This window comes from Cetorhinus maximus, chromosome 14 (assembly GCF_964194155.1).
Source record: "Cetorhinus maximus chromosome 14, sCetMax3.hap1.1, whole genome shotgun sequence".
NCBI classification, from domain to species: domain Eukaryota; kingdom Metazoa; phylum Chordata; class Chondrichthyes; order Lamniformes; family Cetorhinidae; genus Cetorhinus; species Cetorhinus maximus.
Genome location: NC_135892.1, coordinates 25,661,442 through 25,683,653, shown reverse-complemented (window position 1 = coordinate 25,683,653; position 22,212 = coordinate 25,661,442). Strand labels below are relative to the sequence as shown.

At 43.3% G+C, this 22,212-nt stretch overlaps 1 protein-coding gene across 3 annotated transcripts in view; it reads right to left on the bottom strand.

The window, feature by feature from the left end:
- Positions 1 to 629: 629 nt before the first annotated feature.
- Positions 630 to 22,212, bottom strand: part of mgme1 (mitochondrial genome maintenance exonuclease 1) — a 38,429-nt gene continuing 16,846 nt past the window's right edge. For 2 of the 3 annotated variants that reach the window (XM_078556706.1, XM_078556705.1), the window contains 4 exons: positions 17,422 to 18,024; positions 15,875 to 16,088; positions 8,336 to 8,468; positions 630 to 3,322 (listed from right to left, as the gene is read on the bottom strand). In XM_078556706.1, the coding sequence (XP_078412832.1) occupies positions 3,176 to 3,322; positions 8,336 to 8,468; positions 15,875 to 16,088; positions 17,422 to 17,980 (1,053 nt within the window). In that variant the 5' untranslated portion in view covers positions 17,981 to 18,024 and the 3' untranslated portion in view covers positions 630 to 3,175. Of the gene's footprint in view, positions 3,323 to 8,335; positions 8,469 to 15,874; positions 16,089 to 17,421; positions 18,025 to 18,715; positions 18,732 to 22,212 lie in introns of those variants that run through there. The other variant, XM_078556707.1, reaches the window with a different exon arrangement.

The window sequence follows — 22,212 nt, the reverse complement described above, 5'->3', positions numbered from 1 at the left end:
ACAGGACATACCCAGGTATGGTGATGGTAGTATCTGGGACATTATCTGTTAGACATGATTCCGTGAGGATGACTATGTGAGTCTGTGAGATAGCTCTCCCAATTTTGGCATGAGCCCCCAGATTTTAGTAAGGAGGACTTTGCATGGACAACAGGGCTGAGTTTGCCGTTGTCATTTCCGTGCCTAAGTCGATGCCGGGTTTAATCCCTTTTTTGTGACTTTGTAGCGGTTTGATACAACTGAGTGGCCTGCTAGGCCATTTCAGAGGGCATTTAAGAATCAACCACATTGCTGTGGGTCTGGAGTCAAGTGTAGGCCAGTAGGTAAGGACGGCAGATTTCCTTCCCTAAATGGGAAGGATGGAATGGTCCCAGATGGGATTTTACATCAATTGACAATGGTTTCATGGTCATCATTAGACTTTTAATTCCAGATTTTTATTGAATTCAAATTCCACCATCTACAATGGCGGGATTTGAACCCAGGTCCCCAAAGCATTACCCTGGGTCTCTGGATTACTAGTCCAGCGACAGCTGCTCCATCACCTCCCCCATCACATACGCCATCACGAGTGTGCATCATATGCAGTCGAACAGCTGCTGTGATTAGGCCCTTGATATAACTGCCTATCTTGTAAAAGATATCAGTTTATTGGTTCATTATGTCTTTTTTGTACAACAATCACATCAAGTTACTGGATACATTCAGGTCAATATTATTTTATTCAGGAAAATGCATCTGTACCCAAACTATGTTATGCTGCCATCTATCAATTTCTGGCAGTGGAGGGGCGCAGGTGGAGGGTTGGGGAAAGAGTATCAAAATCATTCTCTTTGCCTACCTTGATAGCTCCTGATATTAGACCTTTCTAACTTATCTAAGTCAGAGACATGACATCCACCTCTGTAAGTGCCTCTAGTTCCTCTGTTAATTAGTCCATGAAGACATTTTGTTGATTCTCCCCATTTCTCCTTTAATCTGCCTGGCCTTGTCAGCAATATGGCTTTTCATGTTTTCCACATGCACTCCAGTGGATGAGCAACAAGGATGGACACTCCATAGTTATATGGTTAATGAATGATTCAAAACCAACTATTGCCAGTCCCTTTCTTATTAGCTCATCTGCATTAAAACTGACCTTGTGGGAATTGCATGGAAAAAGCACACATTTGTACATATGATTAAAAAAAGAAAAACTGACTCTCACTACTTGCACTTTCAATGCACTAAAGAGGAAATTCATCTCAACCCAACAGGTTGAACATTTTAGGACTGTTTTTAATTTCTAGTGGGGAATATCATGACCCAATGAATGGAATGGGGTCAGGGCAGGCATAAGACTGAAAAGTACTAAGTAAACTGTAACAGAAGGGTAGCATGGTGCACTGCATTACAGTAACTCACAGGAAAGCACCATGAATCCCATGCGGTGAGTGCTACTTGACTGGATTATTGAGTGGAAGCAATCAGTGAGGCACCGCTCTAGTGACAGAAAGTGACACCAGTGAACTAGAGCTACTCTTAACATCCTTCCATTCCAGAGCACTGTCAGAAGAGGACGTGTTCCCTTTTCATACAGGGAACACATGGTACATTCATAGTGCAGAGGCCAAGGGGAAAAGTGGATTTCACCTAGCTTGTGCCACACTCGATAGCACATCCTCACAAATATGCTAGTTTGTAATGTTCAGGGAGAAGGACACTGGGATAAAGGAGCCAAGATCTGTCACTGAGCAACAACTAGTGAAATAAAGAAGATCCATTTTAAGTGGACCCAATTCAAAATTGCTATAATTTCATCTGAGTGCAGAGAGAAAACTGTTAAAAGTCATTTTAAAAAATGACACAAACATCTAACATTAGGATCACTGTTATAAGAACGTCAACCTGTTGCTTTGGCATGAAAAATAGGGGTTTCTGTATTTATGAGCTCATAGAGGTAGTATTACTACGCGATCACTTGGTGGCACTGTGTCATAGGTTACTGGAAAAGTTCGGTGACTCAGCAAACAAGTGTGAGCAGCAGTTCATCTCAATCGTTCATATATTTATTAAATATACACTACTTGCTTCTGGTGAAAAATCTATTGTACAGTGTGGGTAAATGGGTGCTTCAAATGTTTGGTAAACAAAGAAATGGAAAGATACACTTGTTCCATTTAACAAGAGGCAGCAGTTAAAACACTGTACACTCCAGGCAGCTAAAACATGTCTGGGATGGTTGAAAGTGCTGCTTTACAACTACATAATTACAAATGCTAATTCTTTACATTTTTTTCATTTACACAGGGCAGATTTTTCACTGAGTAGGAGGGGAGACATCAAATTACAGGTCTCCTTGCTTCAGTCCATCGTATTTATTTCAATTCTTTGTTGTTTTGACAACAGGTAATTTTGGTGGAGCTCCACCAGGAGCGGTAACTGTGACGTAGATGAGACTTGCATTCTTACATATCTGCAACACCATCAGGAAGTCTTAGACTTTGCAGTTACTGGCATCCAAGGGTAGGGTGCTATAAACAATACCAGATTTGTCCTGTCTAAGACCTTTCTACCACAGCGCACCGAGAGACTGGGAACTGTTTAGAGCCCCTCGGGCTGTACAGATCAAAATGAAAGGCTGTAAATGACTGTAATATTGTTTGTACTGATGCACCTGGTGATACATTTTGTAAAAGTTTAACCTGGATTGTACCCTTGTAATGTTGTTTTTGAAATGGTTTTGAATGTGATTGAAGATTTTTATGAATAAAGTATATTTTTACAAAAAAAAACAATACCAGATTTCCATTGTTTGTTATTTGTAACATCGTAAATGGATATAAAACAAACTTGTATTATATGGCATCGTTCATGACCTCAGGACAGCTCAAGAGTGCTTAACAGCTAATTAAGCACTTTGAAGTGTAATCACTTCATGACACGGCAGCTAATTTGCACACGGCAACATTCCACAAACAACATGATAAATGACTAGAAAATATTGAAAACTTGTTTTTACAATTTTACTCCAACATCAGAAATCTTCCTCTTATCCGCCAAGATCAAAGCAGTGATTAAAATCTGCACGCCAGAAGAACACCCAAAGATTATATGATGCCGCCAGGGGTTTTTGGGATCTACCCAGTGTATTTTGCTGCAGTGCTCTTTTAGCCACCAGTCTCTCCCAAGCTGGTCACATGGAAGCACCTGTCTTCTCCTTGTATTTCTCCAGTCGAAGCAGCCATTTCTTCCAGCAGGTGAGGAACAGTTCGCAGTCCATGAAATGAGCGTGTGCAGGTGAGCCATCTTTGTAAGCCACCACAATCAGCCCCCGTTCAACCTGCCAGATTCAAAAATGTTCCATCACTTTTGTTCCAAAATGAGGCACAACTCGAGCCGTAACAACGCAAATAAAGGCATCCTTTTTTTAAAAAATAATTTAGAAGAAATTATTTTATAAAAGTCCCCCAACAGTTGCAACCCATTTGCCAGGTTAGTAAATTATGCAATATCACAGCACAGAACAGTATTGAGGGAATGCTGCACTGTCGAAGGTGCCATCTGTAAGTTGAAACATTAAACCAAGGTCTTTTTGTCCTCTCAGATGAGCATAAAAGGTTCCACAGCACAACTTAGAATAGATGGGGAGTTCTCCCCAGTGTCCTGATTAATATTTATCCCTAAATCAACATCACTAAAACACATTACCTTTCCATTAACATAATGCTGATACCTGTTTTTTTCCCCACTCACACAAATGAACTATTTGCTCCATCAACTGTGTGCTGTCCAGGTGAGTTCCTTCATGCGTCAACTAATTTAATCCAACATATGTCTTTTTTGAAAGCAACTATCTATTTCCCTTTAAAATAGTTTGTTGAAAGAGCCCATAACAGATCATAGCACAGAATTCTACATTCTAGTCACCTTCTGTGGACAGACATATTATTCCTACTTTTTCCTTTAATAATTACCTTAAAATGTTTGGCTCTTGTTATCATGACGCTGACTCTGGAAACTATCCATCTCTCTTTGCTATATCATTAGTCTTCAGAATTGTGAAGTTCTCTCCATCTCTTTTGCTTGAATGGACAAAAATCGCTAACTTCTCGACTTGCACTTCACAACTGTAGCTCCTCTTTGCCAGCAACATCCAGATGAACCAACACTTTTCCATGCCTATTACAGGTGCCCAAATCCTGGATAATAGTTCAATGTGGCCCCAACTTCAAAAAAATTGTTGCTCAAGTTCAAAATCATCCTTACTTTGTATTCTATGTCTCCAAGTAGAAAGCCAAAAATTGCATTTTTAATATTCTTAACTACTTGTGCTATCAACTTTAATGACCAGTATATCTGAACGAGGTTATTCTGTTGCTCAATCATATTTTCAAATATTAGAGATATATTTCTTTCACCCTTTGTACCAGTGCAAAAGATAAAGAAAGACTTGCATTTATATTGTACCTTACATGACCTCAGATGCCTCAAAGTGCTTTACAGCCAATGAAGAGCTTATGAACTATAGTCACTTGTAAAGTAGGATATGCAGCAGCCAAACTACAGATAAATGTGCTCCCAAAAAATCTATATAATAATAGCAGCATCGTATATTTACTGAGCACCTTTACAGTAATGAAACATCCCAAGGTGCTTCAGAGGAGTCTATAATGTAAAATATCACATAAGGCAATATTAGGGCAGAAGGCCCAAAAATTGGGCAAAGAGATTTGTTTAAAGTAGCATCTAAAAGGAAGTAAGAGAACTAAAGTTGGAGAGGTTTAGGGAAGGAATTCCATAGCTTAGGGCCAAGGCAGTTGAAGACAAGGCCACCCATGTCAGAGCAATTAAAATCGGCAATGCTCCAGAGGCTGGAATTAGAGGAAAGCAGAGACCTCAGAGAGTTGTAGGACTGGAGGAGATTGCAAAGATAGGGAGGAGTGAAGCCAGAGAGCAATTTGCAAACAAGGATGAGAATTTAAAAATTGCAGTGTTGCTTGACTAAGAACCAATGCAGGTTGGTGAGAGAGGGGGTTAAACCTTAAATAGGTGAATAGTGTGAGTAGGGACAAGGAAAGCAGTACTTTGGATCACCTCAAGTTTATGGAGGGTAGAATGTGGGATACCAGCCAGGAGTGAGTCAGAGTAGTCATGCCTAGAGGTAAAAAAAAATGCATGAATTAAGGTTTCATCAGCAGTTGAGTTGAGACAGGGCAAAGTTGAGTAATGATACGGAAGTGGAAAAGGTCTTAGTGATGGCCTGGTATGTGTTCAGAACCTTATCTCGGGGTCAAATATGACACCAAGGTTGTGAACAGTCTGCCAGTTACCAGGGAGGGTTGGAGTCCATAGCTAGGAAATGGAGTTTGGAGCAGGGATGAAGACAATGCTTCAGTCTTCCCAATACTTACTGGAGGAAATTTCTGCTCTATCAGTACTGGATGCTGGATAAGCAATCTGACAATTTAACAGCAGTGAGGGAGTTGAGAGAGGTGGTAGTGTGGTACAGCTGGGAAAACTAAAGCTTTTGGATGATGTAACCAATGGGCAGCATGTAGTGAGAAATAGGGCAGGCCAATAACTGATTCTTGGGGGACACCACAGGTAATGGTGTGGGAGCAGAAGGAGAACTCATTGCAACCAATACTGTGGCTATGTTTAAACAGATAAGGAAGGAACCAAGCGACAGCAGTCCCAGCCAGCTAGATGACAGTACAGAGCAGTGGGAGGAGAATGGTGTGGTCAACCATGTCAAAGACAGGAGAAAGGTTGAGGGGGGATAATTTACCTTTGTAATGAGCTGGGGAGTGGGACTGACTGGAATGCCCCCTCGGAGACCTGGCATGGACTTGACGGGCCAAAGAGCCTCCTACATTGCTGTAAATGACTCTATGACAGTCACATTGAATGTCATTTATCACTTTGGTAAGAGCCATTTTGGTACTGTGGCAGGGGTGGAAAATTGATTGGAGGGGTTCAACTTTCAGGCTTGGGCTGATAAGTGGCAAGTAACATTTGTGCCACACAAGTGCCAGGCAATGACCATCTTCAATAAGAGAATCTAACTATCTCCTCATGATATTCAATGGCATTACCACTGTTCGTACACTGGTACACTGTAGGTGTACCTATACCACATGGACTGCAGCGGTTCAAGAGAGCAGCTCACCACTACCTTCTCAAGGGCAATTAAGGATAGGCAATAAATGCTGGCCCTGCCAGCGACACACACATCCCAAGAACGAATTTTTTAAAAATTGGGCAGGGGCGGATGCAGTTACCATTGACCAGAAACTGAACTGGACCAGCTATATAAATACTGTGGCTACAAGAGCAGGTCAGAGGCTGGGAATTCTGCAGCAAGTAACTCACCTCCCTGACTCCCCAAAGCCTGTCCACCATCTACAAGGCACAAGTCAGGTGTGTGATAGAATATCCTCCACTTGCCTGGATGAGTGCAGCTCCAACAACACTCGAAGCTCCACGCTATCCAGGACAATGCAGCCCGCTTGGTCGGCACCCCAACACTGCCTTAAATACTTACATTGTCCACAGTGGCAGCTATGTGTACCATATACAAGATGCACTACTGCAACTCATAGCCTCCTCTGACAGCACCATCCAAACCCGTGACCTCTACCATCTAGAAGGGCAAGGGCAGCAGACACATGGGCACACCACCACCTCTAAGTGCTCCTCCAAGCCACACACCATACTGACTTGGAAATATATCGTCGTTCCTTCACTGTCACTGGGTCAAAATCCTGGAACTACCTTCCTAACAGCACTGTGGGTGTACCTATACCTCAGACTGCAGCAGTTCAAGAAGGCAGCTCACCACCACCTTTTCAAGGGCATTTAGGGATTGGCAATAAATGCTGGCCAAGATAGCAATGCCCACATCTGTGAAAGAATAAATAATAAGTACAAAAAAATTCAAACATGGCATTCAAGGAAAGGGAAAGGAATTTGGAAGGCAACAACATATTTGGACAGGACAGGGAGGTTGGAGATGGGGTGATAGTTTGCAAGGACATTAGGGTCAAGGGTTTTTTTTTAAAAAGAGAGGAATGATGATGGCAGAATTAAAGGAGAGGGGAACCGCACCAGAAGAGAGAACTGTTAACAATATTGGCTAACATGGGGACCAGGAGGAGAAGCCAGGTGGTCAGCAGTTTAATGGGAAATAGGGTCAAGGGAGCAGGAGGTGGGTTTCATGAACAAGATGAGCTTGGAGAGGATGTGGGGTAGATAGGAGAGAAACTGAGAAATATACATGTTTAAGGCTAGGGCGAGGAGCAGTATTAAAGGAAATTTAGCCAGGCGGGTTAATGGAAGGAAGGGAAGCGGCAGAGGCAACTGATCAGATGGTCTTGATCTTTGTGACGAAGTCGTCCACGAGCTCTTTACACTTGTTGGATGTGAGGGTGGAGGAGACAGGGGAGAGGGATGTTTGCAGTAGAGAAAAAAAAGCGGGAAGTTACCTTTACATTCCTTTGGACTTAAGGGAGCAGAGTTGAGGGCTGGACTAGGACTAGGGGGAACAGCCAGGGTATGAGAGAATAATGGTTTTATTGGGGACTTGGATAACAAAAGGTGGAGGTGAGGTAGTAGCTGCAGAAATGTTGTAGTGAATGGAGGGCCAAAGGCTAGATTGTTGGGACTTTGAAAGTGCAGTTATAAGTCAACTGGGGAATCATAATTTTCCAGGGGCAGATACAGGAGGAGTTAGGGCTGGGGTGCGGAAGGGGGATGTGGGTCTAGAGCAATAAAAGGAAGTGATGAGAGATGGCCTTATCTATGATTGATACGATGGGAACAGCAAAACCACATAAGATGGCAAGGTCAAGGGATTGGCTGTCAATATGGGCTGGGTGTTTATATTGAGTAACGTTTATGGGAGGATGATTATGGGCAGTGACTGCAAAGAAGAAAGTATGAGGAGTTGAGCTGGAGGTCGAAATCACCAAGAATGAGAAGTTGTTCATTGCAGAGGCTGAAGGATGAAAGCAGAGAAGATATCTCAGAGACAAAATTTTATTGTACTTGTGTAATGACCAGATAATCTGTTTCAATGGTGTTGGTAGTGGAATAAATATCGAGCAGAACACAAGGGAAAATTCCCCTGCTCTTCTTCCAGAGCACTATAGGGTCTTTTACCTTCTGACAGGACAGACAAGGCCTCGATTTAAAATTTCATTTGAAAAGCAGCACCTTTCCAAAGCAGCAGTCCCTCAGTACTGCAGTGTCATCCTACATTTCCAGAGTGGGACTTGAACCAACAATCGTCTGACTGAGGGGTGAGAGTTCTACCACTCAGCCATGGCTGACATCCAATGAAAGGTTTACTGACCTGAAAGTTATAGTTGTCATCATGGTTCAGGGCACCAGCATATGCTGCTACCTGGAGTGGGTTATCAAAGGTGTTTCGAAAATAAGGCTTTGGTTTCTCAGAGGTTTTCCAATCAATCACACACAACTTGCCCCTGCACCAAATAAGTAAATGAAAGCATCAGTCAAATTTTCCACTGCTCACCACCGTGCTCATACAGAGGAATTTGCCAATATCCACCAGTACTAATCCTTGAAAATTCCAGTCAACCAAACCATTTAAAAAGAAAAGCAGCTTTTTCAGTTGGTAGAGCCAACATAGATCACCAGTCTTGGGTTCAATTATCTGCCTGTACCGAGGTAGCAAATAATTGTTAGGGCACCAGCAGGTTGCTACAATGGTCTTTAGCAGACCGAAATTAGAAAGGGGAAAATCAGCCTGGTTTGTGCTCCCCATTGCTACCCAATGATCTGAGCTGGAAAGCTTACATTGAGCAGGATAAGTTCAGGACTTGTACGTACCAGGACAGGGTTGCAAAGAGACAAAGCAGCTGTTGCTGAAGCTTTGCACCTCCGACTGGTGTGAACACTGGTAGTTGAGGTGATTGTGTCCAAGGTGTCAATCATAACACAACCAGATACACCACAGTACGAGGTCCATCCTGTCCCTGCTAGCTCCTTGTAGGTCCCACTCCCCTGCTCATTCCCTATAGCCTTGCAAATCTTCTCTTATCAAGTACATGTCAAATTTCCTTTTAAAATTAATGTTGAAGAGAACAATCCCAGCTTTGCCACATCACTGATGCCTGTATTAGTTGAGAGTATGAGAGTAAATCCTCTCTGCACCTTCTCCACTTTCAATGGATGCTGTTTAACATAAGAATATAAACAGGAGCAGAAGTAGACCATACAGCCCCTCGAACCTGCTCTGCATTCAATACATAGAAAATTGAAGCAGAAGTAGGTCATTTGGCCTTTTGAGCCTGCTCCGCCATTCAATATGATCATGGCTGATCCTCTATCTCAACGCCATACTCCCAGTCTCTCCCCATACCCCTTGATACCTTTAGAGTTTAGAAATCTATTTATTTCCTTCTTAAATATATTCAGTGACTTAGCCTCCACAGCCCTCTGTGGCAGAGAATTCCATAGGTTCACCACCCTCTGAGTGAAGGGGTTTCTCCTCATCTCAGTCCTAAATGGCCTACCCCATATCCTGAGACTGTGACACCTTGTTAAAGACCCTCCCAGCCAGAGGAAGCATCATCCCTGCATCCAATCTGTCCAGCCCTGTCAAAATTTTATATGTTTCAATGAGATTCCCTCTCATTCTTCTAAACTCCAGGTGAATACAGGTCTAGTAGACCCAATTTCTCCTCATTCAACAATCCTGCCATCCCAGGAACCAGTCTGGTGAACCTTAGGTGCACTCCCTCTATGGCAAGTACGTCCTTTCTTAGGTAAGGAGACCAAAACTGCACACAATACTCCAGGTGTGGTCTCACCAAGGCTCTGTACAGCTGCAGTAAGACATTCTTGCTCCTGTACTCAACTCCTCTTGCAATGAAGGTCAACGGGAGAGGTGATGACGGAGTGTTATTGTCACTGGACAAGTAATCCAGAGACCCATGGTAATGCTCTGGGGACCCAAGTTCGAATCCCGCCAGATGGTGAAATTTGAATTCAATAAAAATCTGGAATTAAAAGTCTAACGATGACCATGGAACCGTTGTCAATTGCTGCAAGAACCCACCTGGTTCACTAATGCCCTTTAGGAAAGGAAATCTGTCATCCGTACCTGGTCTGACCACAGCAATGTGGTTGACTCTTAAATGCTCTCTGAAATGGCCTAGCTAGTCAGTTGTAAAAAACCACTACAAAGTCATAAAAAAGGAATGAAACCGGACGGACCGCCAGGCATTGACCTAGGCACCGGAAACAACAACGGCAATCTCAGCCCTGTAGATCCTGCAAAGTACTAACATCTGGGGGCTAATGCCAAAATTGGGAGCGCTGTCTCACAGACTAGCCAAGCAACAACCTGACATAGTTATCCTCATGGAATCATACCTTACAGATAACGTCCCTAACACCACCATCACCATCCCTGGGTATGTCTTGTCCCACCGACAGGACAGGCCCAGCAGAGGTGGCAGCACAGGGGTATGCAGTCGGGAGGGAGTTGCCCTCAACATTGACACCGGACTCCATGAACTCTCATGGCATCAGGTCAAACATGGGCAAGGAAACCGCCCTCCCTCAGCTGATGAATCAGTACTCCTTAATGTTGAACACCACATGGGGGAAGCACTGAGGGTGGCAAGGGTGCAGAATGTATTCTGGGCGGGGGAACTTCAATGTCCATCACCAAGAGTGGCTCGGTAGCACCACTACTGGCCGAGTTCCAAATTACATAGCTACTAGACTGGGTCTGCAGCAGGTGGTGAGGGAACCAACAAGAGGGAAAAACATACTTGACGTCATCCTCAACAACCTGCCTGCCGCAGATGCATCTGTCCATGACAGTATCGGTAGGAGTGACAACCGTCCAGTCACTGTGGAGACGAAGTCCCACCTTCACAATGAGGATACCCTCCATCGTGTTGTGTGACATTACCACCATGTTAAATGGGGTTGATTTCGAACAGATCTAGCAACTCAAGAGTGGGCATCCATGAAGCATTGTGGGCCATCAGCAGCAGCAGAATTGCACTCGAACACAACCTGTAACCTCATGGCCTGGCATATCCCCCACTCTACCATTACCATCAAGCCAGGGGATCAACCCTAGTTCAATAAAGAGTGCAGGAGGCCATGCCAGGAGCAGCACCAGGCATATCTAAAAATGAGGTATCAACCTGGTGAAGCTATAACACAGGACTACTTGCATGCCAAACAGCATAAGTAGCAAGTGTTAGACAGGGCTAATCCCACAGCCAACGGATCAGATCTAAGCTCTGCAGTCCTGCCACACCCAGCCATGAATGGTGGTGGACAATTAAACAACTCACTGGAGGAGGAGGCTCCACAAAAATCCCCACCCTCAATGATGGAGGAGCCCAGCACATCAGTGCAAAAGATAAGGTTGAAGCATTTGCTACAATCTTCAGCCAGAAATGCTGAGTGGATGATCCATTTCGGTCTCCTCCGGAGGTCCCCATTATCACCGGTCAGTCTTCAGCCAATTCAATTCATTCCACGTGATATCAAGAAACAGCTGAAGGCACTGGATAGTGCAAAAGCTATGGGCCCTGACAATATTCCAGTAGTAGCACTAAAGTCTTATGCTCCAGAACTTGTCGAGCCCCTAGCCAAGCTGTTTCAGTACAGCTACAACACTGGCATCTACCCAGCTATTTTGAAAATTGCCCAGGTATGTCCTGTACACAAAAAGCAGGACAAATCCAACTCGGGCAATTACCGCTCCATCAGTCTACTCTCCATCATCTGTAACATAATGGAAGGGAACATCAACAGTGCTATCAAGCGGCATTTGCTTAGCAATAACCTGTTCACTGACGCCCAGTTTGGGTTCCACCAGAGCCACTCAGCTCCTCACCTCATTACAGCCTTGGTTCAAACACGGACAAAAGAGCTGAACTCCTGAGGTGCGGCGAGTGTGACCGCCCTTGACATCGAGGCAGCATTTGACCAAGTGTGGCATCAAAAGTCCTAGCAAAATTGGAGTCAATGGGAATCAGGGGGAAAACTCTCCACTGGTTGGATTCATTCCTAGCACAAAGGGAGGTGGTTGTCCTTGTTGAAGGTCAGTTATCTCAGCACCAGAACATCACCACAGGAGTTACTCAGGGTAGTGTCCTCGGTCCAACCATCTTCAGCTGCTTCAATGACCTTCCATCATAAGGTCAGAAGTGGGGATGTTCGCTAATGATTACACAATGTTTAGCATCATTCGCAACTCCTCAGATACTGAAGCAGTCCATGTCCAAATGCAGCAAGACCTGGACAATATCCAGGCTTGGGCTGACAAGTGGCAAGTAACATTTGCACCTCACAAGTGTCAGGCAACGACCATCTCCAACAAGAGAAAATCCAACCATCACCCCTTAATGTTCAATGGCAGTACCATCACTGAATCCCCCACTATCAACATCCTGGGGGTTACCATTGACCAGAAACTGAGCTGGACTAGCCATATAAATACTGTGGCTACAAGAGTAAGTCAGAGACTAGGAATACTTCGATGAGTAACTCCTGACTCCCCAAAGCCTGTCCACCATCTACAAGGCACAAGTTAGGAGTGTGATGGAATACTCTCCCCTTGCCTGGATGAGTGAAGCCCCCACAACACTCAAGAAGCCTGACATCATCCAGGACAGAGCAGCCCACTTGATTGGCACCACATCCACAAACATTCACTCCCTCCGCTACCGATGCACAGTCGCAGCAGTGTGTACCATCTACAAGATGCACTGCAGGAATTCACCAAGGCTCCTTCGCCAGCACCTTCCAAACCCATGACCACTACCATGTATAAGGACAAGGGCAGCAGATAGATGGGAACACCACCACCTGGATGTTCCCCACCAAGTCACTCACCATCCTGACTTGGAAATATATCGCCATTCCTTCACTGTTGCTGGGTCAAAATCCCTTCCTAACAGCACTGTGGGTGTACCTACGCCACATGGACTGCAGCGGTTCAAGAAGACAGCTCACCACCACCTTCTCAAGGGCAACTAGGGATGGGCAATAAATGCTAGCCCAGCCAGCGAAGCCCAAACCCCATGAATGAATAAAAAAAATACATACCATTTGCCGCCTTAACTGCTTGCTACACCTGCATGCTTGCTTTCAGTGACTGGTGTACAAAGACACCCAGGTCCCTTTGTCTATCACCATTTAAATAATACTCTGCCATTCTGTTTTTCCGACCAAAGTGGATAACTTCACACTTATCCACGTTATACTGCATCTGCCGTGTATTCGCCCACTCACTCAACTTGTCTAAATCGCCTTGAAACTTCTTAATATCCTCCTCACCACTCACATTCCCACCTAGTTTTGTGTTATCAGCAAGCTTGAAAATATTACAATTGGTTCCCTCATCCAAATCATTGATATATACAATAAATACAATCACAGCTGATCTTCTGTCTCAACTCCACTTTCCCACCTGTTCCCCATATCCTTTGATTCCCCAAGGGATCAAAAATCAATCTCAGTCCTTGATTGGCCAAGGCCCCAAATCCTACTTCCAGGTGAGACAGTGATTTATGTGCACTTCTTTCAATTTAGTAAACAGCAGCGATTCCCAAACTGTGGGTTGCAATCATAAATGGGTTAGCAGAGATAGCAGATGGGGGTCACGTGCTCCCCCCCCCAACATGTGAGTCACTGAATTCCTCCTTCCACCCCCCCCCACTTCATTCTTCTCCTACTGAATCTTTCTACTGGATCCAATCTCGGCACTGGTGGCCTGGAACCTGGGACTGTTTCTCCTTCTTTTCAAGACCATTTAAAAAATGTTGTGTGCAGTGGACTCACTAACTCAGAAGTTCCTGTTCCTTTGTGTAAATTAAGGTAGAGAGATGTATAAATAAATCGAATGATCTGAAAATATTAACTGGAGCCTGAAGAGGAGTCAGTTCTTACAAAGGTGAGTATGTAGGTGGCGAGACAGTAACCTTCCTATTTATTAGATGATCCAGTCTAAAAGGGGACAGCATCAATTGCACTGTTTTCCTCCTAATATGAGTTTACTCCATTGGAGTGTGGGGGTCAGAGCTTAATAAGAATAGCAAATCTGAATTAAAAATGTGTTAGGAAAATATGAAATTCTTAATAGACAATAGCTGGTAGGCAGAACAGCAGCATGGAGTTGGTGAATTAGCTGCATTCCAGCTTGGACCAGAGTTGGGGCTTGAGCTATCAGTGTTGTCATGCCTCCCTGCTGGCTGGTTGACCTATGTGCTGTGTGGGAGGAGAGAAGCTAGTTAGAATGTGCATGTGTCAAAATGAGGTCACATTGGAAAACAGTTAGGGAAGCACTGATATACAGTATTCGCTGTGCACAATGTGGTATGCTCTACATTGGGGAAAACAAATGCACATTGGGTGACTAGTCTGTAGGACACCTCCGTTCATTTGCAAGCGTGACCCCAAACTTCCAGTCGCTGGTCATTTAAATTCTCCATTGTGCTGTCACACTGACCTCTGTCCTTGATCTCATGCCATGTTCCAATGAAGTTCAATGTAAACTCGAGAGACAGTGCCTCATCTTTAGATTAGGCACATTTCAGCCTTCTGGAATCAACTGGATTTCAACTATTCAGACTGCAATTTCTGCTCCCATTTTGTTTCATTTTTCTCTAGAAGTTTTGGCTCCACTCTTTTTTTTCTTGTTTTTCCTTTCAGATGGAAGGCGTTCATTATTCTGCCATTCACACCTCCTCTGGACATATTTTGTTTCTTTACTGGCCCCATGGCCATTCCCTCTGGCCTTGCACCATCATCTCTTTTGTCATTTAATCTCCCCTGTCTTACACCTTATCACAAGGCCTTCCCTTTTGTTCTTTTTTCTACACGACCCATTCTCTCTCCATAGATGCTGCCTGACCTGCTGAATATTTCCAGCATTTCTGTTTAAGCGAAGCCCATCTCAACAGGACCAGGAGCCCCTCTTTCTCAGTGCTGCTACCAGTGCCCCATGAATTGAAATCCCTTCTTCCCATACCACTCTTTCAGCCACATGTTTAATTCTCTGATCTGCTTCACCCTATGCACCAATTGGCATGTGGCTCAGGTAACAACTCAGATGACCACTTTTAAGGCCCTGCATTTTAATTTGGACCCTAACTCCTCAAACTCTCCCAGGAGAATACCATTCCTGGTTCTACCTATGCCACTGCTTCCTAAGTGGATCACGACAACTTGATCCTCCTTTCTTACTCCAAGTTCTTCTCCAGCTGCAAGACGATGTCCTTAACCCTGACACCCGACAGGCAACACATCCTTTGGAACTCCTGGTCATGGCTGCAGAGAACAGTATTTTTCCCCCTGACCATAGTGTCCTCTATTCCCATATTCCTTTTCATCACCCCCCCTCCACCTGAATGACTTCCTGCACCACGGTGCTATGGTCAGTTTGCCCATCCACTCTGCAGTCCCTGTTCTCATCCATACAGGTAGAGACTGAGGCTCCTCTATCATTACCTCTTGGATCCCCATTACTGTTTGACTCAGAGTCACACCCGCCTGTCCATGACCATTAATCAACTCTAAAGTTCTACTTAACCTAAGGGGTGTGACTGTCTCCAGGAACAAAGTGTACAGACAAGTCTCCCCCACTCCCTGATGCCCTGCAATGTTTACAACTTGCACTCCAGCTTAACAACTCTGAGCCGAAGTTCTTCAACCTGTGGACACTTAGTGTAGGTATGGTTGTCAGGAATCACAATGCTCTCCATTAACTTCCACATGCTGCTGTTATGACACACCACCTGCACTGCCATGTCTATTAAGCCTTATCTATCTATTTGATTTTATAACCATAGACACTGCAATGTAAACATTAGATGAAAGGAATGCCAGATCTTACCGATATTCTGCAACGCAGTCTACTATCCCCATGTACTGCAATGGCAGATGACTCACAACACTCTCCAAGACTCGAGTTTCTCTAATGTCTGCTAAGATGTCCTGCACACTGTGCAAGTACCCTGCAATTTCTTCATCGTCAGTTTTTGGAATTTTGGTTGAGAGAAGAGTCTCCTCCAAAGCAGAATGGAAAAGCTTCCCTCGATTCAGAATATCTGGAGAAATATTGTGTCTAATGTCACTAGAAGAATGGTCACAGAAATGGAAAGCGCATTTAAATTTTGCTCTAGTCACCAGGATTAGACAGTTTTCTGTACTAGGTGACCAACAAGTGATTTTGTAGGAACTTCCCAAGTGGCGTGAGGGGAAATCCAGATAGTTACTGGGGGCTATTGTCAGCATTGAAATGGCTGGCACAAAAAACAATCTGGATCAGACTGGGAAGGGTAGGTGTACGCACAAGAGTGATTGGGGGGGAGAGGGGAGTGAAAGAAAGAGGAAAACAATGGGGGATAAAAGAAGAAAAAGAAGTAATTTAAAGACTGTCCTGAAATATTATAATTTCTATGAGGACTATCTAGTCAGTTGGCTTCCAAGCAGATAGTCAGTACAATGTTAACATAAACTGCCTGTTTCAGGGGGAAGTATTAAGACGGCAATGGTCTGCATGGAGAAGCATAAGCGTGGCTGATTTTCCATGTTCTGCAGTTTTCTTGTTTCAACTGTTTAATATTTCTGTGCTTGTCAATAGAGTGTGGGAAAAACTGGCACAACCACATTTATTGTCCATTCTTACTTGCCCTGAACCGCCAGTCTTTGAGTTGATGCTGCTCCTACTGCAGCATTAGGTGGAGAATTTCAGGACAGGGTGAACATCAAGTCCAGTGGTACGGGCATGGATTAATTTTAAAAGGTTGACAGTATTTTTCGAGAGGAGGAGCTAAACATCATACTGACATAATGATGATTTTGACACCGTTAAACAAAGCTGATCACATTTACAGAATGATGGGGAAAGCTATTCCTCAGTATTAAGTTGGCAGTGATATCTACTTAAACAATTATAGTTTAGAATGGCATTAAGACTGGCTTCAGGACATAACTTCTAGTATTTTCACCTGGTCAATAGCCATCTGCATTAAGTAACTGTAGAGTAGACACAGAGAAGAGGTTTCCATTTGTGGAGCAGCCCAAAACTGGAGGCCATAAATATAAGACCAATAAATCCAATAAACAATTGAGGAGAAACTTTTTAACCTAGGGAGTGCTGAGAATATAGAACTCACTAATACGAGGGGTAGTTGAAGCAAATAGCACAGGTATCTTTAAAGGGAAGCCAGATCAGTATATGTGGGAGAAAAGAATAGGATAAGCAGACAGGGTTAGATGAAGCGGGATGGGAGAAAGCACATGCTGAGCATAAACGCCAGCACATACTAGCTGAGCTGAAAATATTCCCATGTTGCAAATTTTACGTAACCAGATCAACACAGAGTGGTCACTTAAACCCCAACCTTCCTTATATTCAGCATCATGGGGTGCACTTACTTTTAGTGTACTCCTCAAAGCCATCTCGGCCAAGCTCAGTTATCATTCTCCGTTTCCACCGCTCCAAGTAAAACGCTTGCTCCAGACTCATGGTGAGCTGCAGGATGCGCGTCACGCTGGGCAAGTTGGTCTTCGAGTGATTCCTCCGTGACATTTTCTGTAACGGTACTTTGAGCACGGAGCCTGGCTCACGCTCAGCTGTCTGCCGTTCCGAGTTGAGGAACGGAGCCAGGTTTCGGGGGCTTTCGGCTTCCGGCTCTTCAGTGGCCGGCTTCGATCTGAAGACTGGTCCGTACAAGAGGCCATCCTCTCCAAGCAGGGTCTCAGGGGTCTGGGAGCTGGTCTTTGTCGAGACAACGGAGCGGACCAAGGAGGCATATTTCTTACCGTCCACTTGCTCGTATTTGCTTAGATCCTTTCTCCGACAATTAAGAGATGGGAAGGTAGAAAACTTGAGACGCTGGAAAACCAGCTCTTTCCGCACTACGTCCCAGTGTTGTCTGAAAGAGGTTTTAAATACTCTGCAGGTTGCAGCATTCGGTGCAATGAAGTAATTCATTCCGTAATCTGATGCATGGAGTCATAGGTCAGATCATCTTCATTCTGCAACAGAATAAAGGATTAACTTTTTCCATTATCTGCCCGTACTTTTCCCGCCGATGCAATCCTACCATTCAGGAGTTTTTTGCTACATTTCTCCAATCCATCTCTTTAGCAGGCTGCAAGCCATTTCATAAAAGGGAAAGATCCAGCAGTAAATTACCCCTGGATTATCATCCAGTGTGTAATACAGAGGTAGAATGAAATACTAACTTGCATTTATGTAGCGTCTTTCACAGCCTTCAGACAGCCCAAACCACATCACATGACAACACTTCTCCAGTGAGGTTAAACTGAAACCGCGTTAGATATTGAGGTTTCAGATGAGATATAAATCAATACTGACTCTTGCAGTAAATACCTGCAGCATACACAATGCTCTAGTTAAACCTAAAGGCATCATCTGAACCCTCAATTAAATTTTGTCCGTAAAAATAAAAAATACTATTTAATGCAATGGCGATTCTGCAAAGGTGCAATGTTTACTGAATCGAAAAATGATTTTACTTTGTAGTATTAATTTTTGCTGCAGTTTGTTACATCTTCAATTCCAGTATCTAAAACAGTATATCATTATCTGATTGGAAGGATCCCGTTTAACAGGTAATTTGTATAATGTGCAACTCATATACACTGCATTTTTATCTAAAGAAATTATAAAGGCAGCCCAAATTGGTTAGGGGCCTTTACTCACACAAAAGGAGCTTCAAGTCAGTGAGGAATCCCAGAATTTTCAGAAGGTAATCTCCAGGGCAATATCTGTTTTCTGAAAGTGAGGTTAATGTTGCACTGGGGGTTGTCACCTACAAAAGTGAGCAGATGGTTTATAATGAATGTTATCAATCATATTAACAACCAATCACTGCACAGCCTTTCAGAACGTAAGGCGCCTTATCATCCTCCAGAGGGTAGCTAATTTTGTATGATTCTTACTATTCAACCTGTAGTCAACTTTGCAAATGCATTTTACACACTAGAAACTGAAACATTTGAACAGTTCACTAAAAACAAACACTCAACCATTTATTAAGCCAACAACTCCATTTCTCTAATTGAATGACAATAGTGCATACATATTAGATATAATGTTTCACAACATTGATCATTTGTGGTAAACTATGATTCAGAGAAAGTACATTAGAGTTATAAACACAAGTAGCTAAGGGGTAAGGTTTTAGACCTGTACACAATGTAGAACTTCCGCATGGTTACAGGCTATTGTACTTTCAAGCCCCATCAAATACTACATTTGTCAGAAGAATAAAGCAGCTTAAGAGAATTGTTAAGGAGTGACGACTAAAGTGTTTGTGCAGATTATGATTAACTTGATTTCACACACCGAGGACCAAATTAACAAAGTCAACAAAATAGTTTCAAATAAACAAAATAATGAAGGTGATGAAGAAAGACAATGTAGTTCAAGAGCTAACTCAGACAAAATCTTCTGGGACTCTGCCCCCAGCACTTTTGATACCTCATGTATCCCTGCAAGTATAGAAGATTAAGGATTGATCTAACTGAGATGTTGAAGATGATTAAAGGATTTAATAGGATAAATAGAAACTATTTCCTCTGGTAGTAGAGTTCAAAACAAAGGGGCATAACCTTTGATTCAAGCCATTCAGTAGTGATGTCGCACAAAGGATAGCGGGAATCTGAACTTTTGCTCTAAACAAACTGCAGGATTCAGTCAGTTGAAAATTTCAAACCTGAGATTGATAGAATTTTGAAAGGTAAAGATATTGAAAGGTTATGAACCAAGGCAGGTAAGATGGCGTTAAGCTATAGATCAGTCGTGGTCAAATCAAATGGGGGAACAAACCCGAGGGGTTGAATAGCCCAATCATGTTCCCATGTTTCTCCCTTTTTATGATATTCAACTTTGGGGAATGGGAAGAAATCAGTTAAGGCTGCTGTTACCCCCAGGCTTTCCAGCACAAACCACTGGGTAAGCAGGCAGCAGCTCGGGATTGGGGCCAGTTTCTCCCTTTCTACCCCAAGACACCATTGCACTTGTATCACAGCCCCATGTTCCATCAGTTATCCCACAACAGGATGTAACAGGGAGGTGAACCTGGGTTTGAATCACATTATAGATTTATATATCAGTATAGTCAGTAAGGGTACCAGGTATAAATCCTTGTTGGAACAGTTCCCAAGGTGAGCAGAGTCTCTATTGAAGTAGGTGAAAGAACATTGCAGATGCACACCATTCTGACTTGGTACTATAATCGCGTTTCCTTCACTGACGTTGGGTCCAAAACCTGGAATCTTTACTCCCTTCCTGACAGCACTATGGGTATACCTACACCACGGGGACTGCAGCAGCTCAAAACAGGGGCTCAGCACCAACTTCTCCAGGGCAATTAGGGATGGGCAAGAAATGCTGGCTTTGCTAGCAACAATCACATTCTGTGAATTAATTAAAAAGGGACGTATCTACTACAATCTTCAAAAGTTCTCTTGATTCGGGAAGTGCTTCTTTAGCTTGGAAAATTGAGTCATCACTCTGCTGGCTAAGAAAGATGAGAGAAAAATACCAAGGAATTATAGGCCAGTTAACCTAACCTCCTGTTGGGATAGGGTGACTGAACACCATGAAAATGTTCAGCTGGTCAGAGAGCCAGAATGGATTAGTAAGGGGTAGATCATACCTTATTCTGACTGAATGTTTTGAAGAGGTGACTAAAGTAGAGGACAGGGTAATGTCTATGGATATTACTTACATGAACTTCTAGAAGGCATTTGATAAAGTCCCTCATAAGAGCATGTTAGTTAAAGTTGTAGCTCATAGGATTGATGGCAAATTATTGATCTGATTAGGAAAATGGCTGAGCGGAAGGAGACAGAGTTGAGATAGTAGGCAGGTATTCTAACTAGCAGGATCTGACTAGTGATGCCCTGCAAGGATTTGCTTTTGGGCTTCAACTATTCAGCGTATTTATTAATATCTTAAGACGATGGCATAGAAAGATAGGCAGGATTTTAAGAAGTTTAAATGGAAGCATAAAATTACAGATTAAAAGATATTGGTTGATTAAATGGATAAGAAACATTGTGGCAAATGGATTTTGATGTAGGCAAATGCGAGGTCATTTACTTTGCACCTAAATAAAAGAATGGAGCTTCCTGGAAGACATTCGATAAGGTGCCACATAAAAGGTTATTGCACAAGATAGGAGCTCACTGTTTTGGGGGTAATGTATTACCATGGATTATGGATTGGTTAACACACAGAAGACAGAGTCGGGATTAATAGGTCTTTTTCAGGTTGGAAAGGCATAACTAACTAGTGGAGTGCCATAAGGATCAGTCCTTGGGCCTCAATTATTTACTATCTATATTAATGACTTGGAGGAGGGGACAGAGTCTAATGTATCCAAATTTGCTGATGATACAAAAATAGGTGGGAGGGCATGTTGTGATGAGGACATAAGGAATCTTCAAGGGGATATAGACAGGTTGAGTGAGTGGGCAAAAACTTGGCAGATGGAGTTTAATGTAGGAAAATGTGAGGTCATGCACTTTGGTTGGAAGAATCAAAAGGCAGACTATTATTTAAATGGAGAGAGACTCCAAAAAAGTGCAGCACTGAGGGATCTGGGTGTTCTTGTGCATGAAACACAAAATGTTAGCATCCAGGTGCAGCAAGTAATTAAGAAGGCAAATGGAATTTTGGCCCGTATTGCTAGGGGATTGGAGCTTAAAAATAGGGAAGTCTTGTTACAACTGTACAGGGTGTTAGTGAGGCTGCACCTGGAGTACTGTGTACAGTTTTGGTCCCCGTACTTAAGAAAGGATATGCTGGCATTGGAGGCAGTTCAAAAGAGATTCACTAAGCTGATTCCTGGGATGAAGGGGTTGACTTATCAAGAACAGCTAAACGAGTAAGGCCATTATTCGTTAGAGTTTAGAAGAATGAGGGGTGATCTTATTTAAAACATACAAGATTCTGAGGGGGCTTGACAGGGTAGATGTTGAGAAGATGTTTCCACTAGTGGGGGATCTCGAACTAGGGGACATAGTTACAGAATAAGGGGACACACAATTAAAACTGAGATGCGAAGGAACAACTTCTCTCAGAGGATAGTGAATGTCTGGAATTCTCTACCTCAGAGTTGTGAAGGCTAGATCACAAAGTATTTAAAGAGGAGGTAGACAGATTTTTGAAATATCAGGGAGTTGAGGGCT